The sequence below is a fragment of the Pseudochaenichthys georgianus genome, unplaced genomic scaffold (genome assembly GCF_902827115.2).
Source record: "Pseudochaenichthys georgianus unplaced genomic scaffold, fPseGeo1.2 scaffold_180_arrow_ctg1, whole genome shotgun sequence".
Lineage (NCBI taxonomy): Eukaryota > Metazoa > Chordata > Actinopteri > Perciformes > Channichthyidae > Pseudochaenichthys > Pseudochaenichthys georgianus.
Genome location: NW_027262575.1, coordinates 76,776 through 85,208, shown reverse-complemented (window position 1 = coordinate 85,208; position 8,433 = coordinate 76,776). Strand labels below are relative to the sequence as shown.

The 8,433-nt window shown below is 46.6% G+C and overlaps 2 protein-coding genes across 2 annotated transcripts; both read left to right on the top strand.

Annotated features, from left to right (window-relative positions):
* Positions 1-616: 616 nt before the first annotated feature.
* LOC139433297 (gastrula zinc finger protein xFG20-1-like) lies at positions 617-6,147 on the top strand. The gene is made up of 3 exons (XM_071202232.1): positions 617-626; positions 676-867; positions 3,080-6,147. Exons 1-3 carry the CDS (start codon positions 617-619, stop codon positions 5,821-5,823), a joined length of 2,946 nt encoding a protein of 981 aa, XP_071058333.1. The 3' UTR covers positions 5,824-6,147.
* Positions 6,148-6,226: 79 nt separating this feature from the next.
* On the top strand, positions 6,227-8,019 carry LOC139433306 (uncharacterized). The gene has a single exon (XM_071202257.1). It carries the CDS (start codon positions 6,586-6,588, stop codon positions 7,435-7,437), a length of 852 nt encoding a protein of 283 aa, XP_071058358.1. The 5' UTR covers positions 6,227-6,585; the 3' UTR covers positions 7,438-8,019.
* Positions 8,020-8,433: the final 414 nt, after the last annotated feature.

The following is an 8,433-nucleotide window of genomic DNA, read 5'->3' as shown; positions in this document are numbered from 1 at the left end:
AGCCTGTGGAATGCTCTCCCCGACCAAATGAGAGCACCACAGACCGTGGAGGCTTTTAAAAAAGGCCTCAAAACCCATTTTTTTTTTTTTATTAATTCTACCGTGTTGTGTAATGTTTATTTATACTGTTCATGCTCACTACTTGTAGCACTTCGGGATTTGCATTCAAATATGAAGTGCTTTATAAATGGAACTCATTATTATTATGTCTCTGAATTGTTTTAAAAAATGTCTATATCTATTTACACATTTTTAAAACCAAAACAGTACGGAATTTAAAATAATCCTTTAGGGATGGTCATGATCATCCTTTTGCAATCATCATTTGTTAATAAGATTAATACATGTTGTTCTTTTTCTCTTGTTTCTCTGATTAGGACAATTCTGGAGAACTGGATCTGCTGAGGAAGGAGCTGCCATCCACACAGGACCCCCGTGGTGCTGGAGGAATCTAAACAGCATCAGGGACATCATCCTCCCAAACCTCTGCTTCCTGCCGTCCAGCTGAACAGCAGCTCAGGAAGCTTCAGAGAAACAGTGTCTTGAACAGAGACTGAAGCTTCAGAGAGAAACGGTGTGTTCAACAGGAAGTGGTGATTTAGTATGCTAGCTTAGCATGCTAGCTGGTAACACGCTAGCAACACAGAGTGAGAGAAACGGGAAGTGGTGATTTAGTAAACATGAGTGCCGTGCTGCTCTCGTTGGTGAAGCAGCGACTCACTGCGGCTGCTGAAGACATCTTTGTTCTGTTTGAAAGAACGATAGCAGAGTACGAGGAGGAACTGTCTCGTTCAAAACAGGAGAACGAGAGACACCGGAAACTACTGGACGCTGTGTTACAGCCTCAGCTTCAGATCCACAGAGCAGGTCTGTTCCCTCTTTATTCACTCTCTCTTTGAACTCTCTTTTTTTGACCAAATGTTGCTCCACCTCCTGCAAAAAAAAGAAAAGAAATTCAGGAATCTTTCCAGGGTCTCCAAGAAGGCCGATACTCTGAACTGTTGTTTGGTGCATAAGCACACACAACCCCTATCCAGAAGTAAGGTTCCAGAGCCGACGCTGTGCGTAGAGGTGAGCCCAACCAGATCCAACTGGTACCGCTCCACCTCCCGCACAAGCTCCGGCTCCTTCCCCCCCAGAGAGGTGGCGCTCCACGTCCCCAAAGCCAGCTTCTGTTGCCCTGGTCTGGTCCGTCGAGACCCTCTGCTTTCACTGCCAACCTTCTGGCAGCGCACCCGACCCCATCGCTGTTTCCCGTAGGTGGTGGGCCCGCGGGACGGAGAAGCGGAGGTGTTGCCCATGTTGCTTTTTTGGGCTGTGCCGTCCCGGGCTCCGTGGCAAGCCCGGCCTTTATTTATCTATACATCATATTCGATTTACTTATATAGACTCTTCTTGACAATGGTGTCCTGTTTGCAGTACAGGTTCCAGTATGTTCCAAACTGTTCTGCTGGGTACTCTCACATACAAAGCCGTAGCAGCACATCACTCCCACCCTCATCCACTTCCACTGGCTGCCGGTCAAGTCCCGCATAACATACAAAGTCCTCCTCACCTACAAGTCCCTCCATGCCCATGCCCCCCAGTACCTATCGGACATCCTTCGCCCACATGCCCCACCCCGGAACCTGCGGTCTTCAGACTCCGGCCTGCTTACCACCCCCCGCACCAAACTGCCAACCTTCGGAGACAGAGCCTTCAGTGTGGCAGCCCCCCCCCCTCTGGAACGCTCTCCCTGTGGAGATTTGCAACATCCCCCCGCTTGACGCCTTCAAAGGGCCCTCAAGACCTGTCTGTTTGCTAAGGCCCTTGGCCCTAATCTATTTGATGTTTTTGTTTTTCTGTCTGACTGCCTTTTGTTTGTTTGTTTTCCCCTGTTCTTCTTTGTAAAGCGACCTTGGGTCTCATGAAAGGCGCTATATAAATCCAAGCTTTTATTATTGCACTATTTTCTATTTCATTTGTATTAACTTGCACATCTCAAAACATTCTCTTGCACTATTTCATCCGTTCTATTTGTTTATGTCCTATATATATTCATGTTGCCCTGTTGGAGGAGGACTTCAGTTTTTCATGACCATATCTACACTGCAGCTGCTGAGCACGTGATGATCTTGTAACCTGGAGCTCAACGCTCTCAAGACAGTGAGCTGGTTTTGGGCTTCAGGAAGAACGCAGCCCAACCCGCCCCCATCACTCTGTGACTCCCCAGCCACTGCTGTGGAGTCTTTCCTCTTCCAGTGGCTTTTATCCAGCTCCTAATAATAACATTACTTTAAAGGTCCCATGTCATGCTCTTCTGGTTATCACCCGTCCCCTTGTGTGTTATGAAGGTTTTTCTGCATGTAAACGGTCTGCAGTCACAAACCCTCAAAGTACGCCCTGTAGGGAGTAAAACTCTAACACAGAAAAGACCTGTCTGTGCTGCCCCAGAACGCCTCGTTGGAGATTTATCTTTTTCCATTTTCTTCTTCTTGGGTAACTGACGCATTGGGTATAGTGACGTAACGGCTCCGCGGATTGATCCTCACACACACACTCATCCAGCCTTATCTTTTCTCAGCCGCAATACTCCGCAGGAGCTCCAACAAGGCGTGTAGGACAGAGTGAATACACAGACTATACAGAGATGCTGTTTGAGGAACCGATGTGAGTTTGGAACATTGAACAATGTAAATCTATTCTAGTAGACCTCAACAATGGAATTATGATCAGTAGAAATGGCCATGACATGGGACCTTTAGTCATCATGTCAACAACACCTTGTTCTTTTGACAATTGTAAATCCTGCACATGCTGCACATCTGTTCTGCACACTTCCTCTTTTAAATCAGCACAGTTCTCCACTTTAAATAAAGTGTGTAGTATTTGTCACATGTAAATATTGTTAATTGGTTATAGTAGTTTTAAAATAGTTTTTTTTAAATAGCTGTCCTAACAATCCTATTTGTATTTTATTTAGTTTGTCTAAGATGCTTCTTTGTCTTTGTATGCACCACATATACTAAAGCAAATGTCTCGTATGTGTAAACCTACTGGGTAAATATAACCGATTCTGATGAATATGTGTTTCCTGCAGACGTCCAGCAGCTGGTGGTGGTGAAAGAAGAGGTTCCCCCTGAGCAGCAAGAGTGGAGCTCCAGTCTGGACCAGGAGCACCCAGAGCCCCCCCCACACATTAAAGAGGAACAGGAGGAACTCTGGATCAGTCAGGAGGGAGAGCAGCTTCGAGGGCTGGAGGAGGCTGATATCACCAAGTCCACATTCACTCCTGTCCCTGTGAAGAGTGAAGATGATGAAGAGAAACCTCAGTCCTCTCAGCTTCATCAAAGACAAACTAAACACCTGGAAACAGAAGCTGATGGAGAGGACTGTGGAGGACCAGAACCAGCCAGGAGCTCAGATCCAGAGAGACATTTACAACCAGAGACTGTGGACAATCCTGGAGACTCTTCTGAACCTGAGACTGGAGACTCTTCTGAACCTGACACTGAAGACAGCGCTGATTGGAAGAAGACCAGAGAACCAGGTTCAAACTCTCATAGAAATAAACAAGACCCTGTCGGTGATTCAAGACATAGTGCAGGAGAGAGACCATTCGGCTGCTCAGTCTGTGAGAAATCTTTTGCACACAAAGTAGCATTAAAGGGCCACATGAGAATCCACACAGGAGAGAAACCATTCAGCTGCTGTATTTGTGACAAAAGATTCACACACAGTCATCAGGTCAAAAGCCATAAGTGTGTTGGTCGTCAGTCCTCACAGCTTCATCAAACTCAAACTGAGGAGAACAGAGAGGCAGAGCCTCCAGCCAGCAGCTCAGCTGAACACATGGAAACAGAAGCTGATGGAGAGGACTGTGGAGGACCAGAACCAGCCAGGAACTCAGATCCAGAGAGACATTTACAACCAGAGACTGAGGACGACCCTGTAGACTCTTCTGAACCTGAGACTGGAGACTCTTCTGAACCTGACACTGAAGACGGAGAAGACGATGATTTAAGCTTTTTGAAACATACATTTGTCCACAGTGGTGAAACATTCAACAGCAATCACCAGGGAGAGGAATTGTTTACGGAAGGTGGAAATCAAAACCAGCATATACCGAACCAGGAGGACCCAGAGCCCCCCCCACACATGAAGGAGGAAGAGGAGGAACTCTGGAGCAGTCAGGAGGGAGAGCTGGAGGAGGCTGATATCACCAAGTCCACATTCACTCCTGTCCCTGTGAAGAGTGAAGATGATGAAGAGAAACCTCAGTCCTCTCAGCTTCATCAAAGACAAACTGAAAACCTGGAAACAGAAGCTGATGGAGAGGACTGTGGAGGACCAGAACCAGCCAGGAGCTCAGATCCAGAGGGACATTTACAACCAGAGACTGAGGACAACCCTGGAGACTCTTCTGAACCTGACACTGAAGACAACCCTGGAGACTCTTCTGAACCTGACACTGAAGACAGTGCTGATTGGAAGGAGACCAGAGAACCAGGTTCAAACTCTCAGAGAAAGAAACAAAACCCTGTCAGTTATTCAAAACGTAGTGCAGGAGAGAAAACATTTGGCTGCTCTGTCTGTAAGAAATCTTTTAATCGGAGAGAACATTTAATGGCCCACATGAGAATCCACACAGGAGAGAAACCATTCAGCTGCTCAGTCTGTAAGAGATCTTTTGCACAGAGTTCAGCATTAAAGGGCCACATTAGAATCCACACAGGAGAGAAACCATTCAGCTGCTCAGTCTGTATGAAATCTTTTAAACAGAGAGGACATTTAATGGCCCATATGAGAATCCACACAGGAGTGAAACAATTCATCTGCTCAGTCTGTGAGAAATCTTTTGCACACAAAGTAGCATTAAAGTGCCACATGAGAATCCACACAGGAGAGAAACCATTCAGCTGCAGTGTTTGTGACAAAAGATTCACACACAGCCATCAGGTCAAAAGCCATAAGTGTGTTGGTCGTCAGTCCTCACAGCTTCATCAAACTCAAAGTGAGGAGAACAGAGAGGCAGAGCCTCCAGCCAATAGCTCAGCTGAGCACATGGAAACAGAAGCTGATGGAGAGGACTGTGGAGGACCAGAACCAGCCAGGAACTCAGATCCAGAGGGACATTTACAACCAGAAACTGAGGACAACCCTGGAGACTCTTCTGAACCTGACACTGAAGACAACCCTGGAGACTCTTCTGAACCTGACACTGAAGACAGCGGAGATTGGAAGGAGACCAGAGAACCAGGTTCAAACTCTCAGAGAAATAAACAAGACCCTGTCAGTGATTCAGGACGTAGTGCAGGAGCGAAAACATTTGGCTGTGCAGTCTGTAAGAAATCTTTTAAACAGAGAGGACATTTAATGGCCCACATGAGAATCCACACAGGAGAGAAACCATTCGGCTGCTCAGTCTGTAAGAGATCTTTTGCACAGAGTTCAGCATTAAAGGGCCACATTAGAATCCACACAGGAGAGAAACCATTCAGCTGCAGTGTCTGTGAAAAAAGATTCACACAGAGTCATCAGGTCAAAAGACATAAGTGTGTTGGTCGTCAGTCCTCACAGCTTCATCAAACTCAGACTGATGTGAACAGAGAGGCAGAGCCTCCAGCCAGCAGCTCAGCTGAACACATGGAAACAGAAGCTGATGGAGAGGACTGTGTAGGACCAGAACCAGCCAGGAACTCAGATCCAGAGAGACATTTACAACCAGAGACTGAGGACAACTCTGGAGACACTTCAGAACCTGACACTGGAGACAGGGCTTATTGGAAGAAGACCGGAGAACCAGGTTCAAACTCTCAGAAAAATAAACAAGACTGTCAGTGATTCAAGATGTAGATTAGGAGAGAACCCATTTGGTCGCTCTTTGTGTGAGAAAATAGTTAGACGGAGAGGAAATGTAAAACACCACATGAGTATCCACCCACGAGAGAAACCATTCAGCTGCTTAATTTGTGAGAAATCTTTTGCAGATATTGGGAATTTAATTCCACACATTAGAGCTCACACATGAGAGAAGTCATTCACCTCATCTGTGTGAAATATTTTACAGTAAGAGGAACTCAGATCCAGAGAGACATTTACAACCAGAGACTGAGGACAACCTTGGAGACTCTTCTGAACCTGACACTGATGACAGTGATTATTGTTAGGTTTGGGCAATGAGCAGAGTTGGGTGTTCGTATTTACTCCATGAGTGATAGACAACCCTATTTGGTAACTTTGATTTTGTTTATTTAAGTTATACCTGTTCACTTTTATCAAACTGTATATCTTTTTTTTGTTGCTGTTATAAATAAAGTTTTGGAGCTTAAATCAACCGACTAAGCCTATGTTTCAAAGGACAAATGGAACCCTGTCACATATGGTGTCAGAAGTGGGATGGCTAGTCGGAAAAAGCTAACCCGCGTTACGAAGCACCGCACAGGACCACGTTCCCAGCGTCAGCAGCAGGAGGAGAACGCAACTGGCAAATCAGAGCGGGCATGGGAGACGGAGGACGATGATTAAGACAGGTCCTGGATTCCCCCAGCAGCTCCTACGGCCTCAGGGTCAACCAGTGAACCAGGGGGAGAACTACTGTCACTGATGAAAGACTTTCTATCAGGGCAGCAAAGGCGAGAGGAGTTCCTGTTGGCAGAGCTCCGAGACCTACGGACTTCTGTTTCAGTTGGTAATCCTTTTCCTCAATCAGACTCCGATAGCCAGCCTGATCAGCCAACGCCTGAGTCGAGGCACTATGCGGAGCCACAAATGCCACAGTACCAGTGCGGTGAGGACATTGAGAACTATTTATTGCGGTTTGAGCGCATTGCCAAAACCTGGAGGTGGCCAGAAAGGGAATGGACATGCCGGCTCGTTCCACTGCTGTCAGGGAAGGCATTGGAGGCCTATACTGCAATGGACGAGGAGAGAGCCCACTGCTATAGAGACCTGAGAGAAGCGTTGCTGACAAAATTCGACATCTCCCCAGAGACGTATCGACAGCAGTACCGGTCCATGGTGGTACCGTCTGAAGAGAGCACCATCGAGACCTACCATCGCCTTAAAGGTCTCTACCGGCGCTGGATTCAGCCAGAGCAGCACACCAAGGAGGACATTGCAGAGGCCATCATCTTGGAACAGATGCGTCGGATACTCCCACCGGAGGTGAGGACCTGGGTGAAGGAGCATGAGCCTACAGACTGTCTTGCGGCTGCCAAGCTGGCGCTCCAGTACATCAACGCCCGCAGAGGAGGACCACCTGCAAGCTCAACCACTTTCACATCCCACCCAGCACACCAGCCCAGGCAACGTCATACAGCTGTCACTGTTAATGGCCAGCAGGTCACTGCTTTGTTGGATACTGGTAGCTTCATGTCTCTAGTGAAGCAAAGACTTGTGCCAATTGGAGCTATGGACTACAGCAGACAAACAGACATGTTATGTTCACAGGGATAAGCATCCCTATCCCAAAGCGGACGTATCCGTGATCATTGATGGACAATCGTACTTGTTGAGTGTGGGGGTGGTACAGAACTTGCCGGTTGATGCAATCCTGGGATGGGATTTACCAGTACTCTTGGATTTGCTGCATGAAAAAGAACTCTCTGTGAAAACTGGCTCTGGGGAAGAGGGGAATGTTAATGTTTCTGGCCCAATGGTAACTCGAGCCCAAGCGAAAGCTGGAGTCCAACCCCTCCCAGACTTAGATAGTAGTCTGTGTGAGGGTGGCACTAAGGGGCCATGAAAGATCACAACAGCCGTCTTACCCGTTGGTACCTCTCACTCCAACCGCTCAAATTCATTATCTGTCACCGATCTGGCAAATCGAATGTAGTGGCTGATTACCTTTCCAGGTTGCCGCACATCGCCAACCTCGGGGAGGGGGAGGATAATGTGTTCGGGAGAAAGTGAAGGCAACAGCTAGAATGTGTTTACTCCATGAGTGATAGACAGCCCTATTTGTTAACTTTGATTTTGTTTATTTAAGTTATACTGTTTCACTTTTATCAAACGTTATATCTTTTTTTGTTGCCGTTATAAATAAAGTTTTGGAGCTTAAATCAACCGACTAAGCCTATGTTTCAAACCCACAAATAGAACCCCGTCACACATCGTATATATTAAAGCAATAGCTCACGGCATCCACTGTTTTCTTGTCCCAGTTTGAAAAGCGTTTGTTTTTCAGCCCAACTGTATACAGCTTTTCTCAGACGCGGAGGGATACTGACTTGTTGTGAAAAGTAACTACAATTTTACCCGTGGTATACGGCTAAGAACCAATCAGATTGCTTGATTTGACTTGTCCGTTTTATAAAATGCGATAACTTGACTGTTGTGATAAAAAAAATGTTGGTCCATTTAAAGAGAGGACTGTGGAGAACCAGAACTGGCAAACTGTACAACCAGAGACTGAGGAGGTTTCCATGTTGGATTATATAATTAAAACAGAAG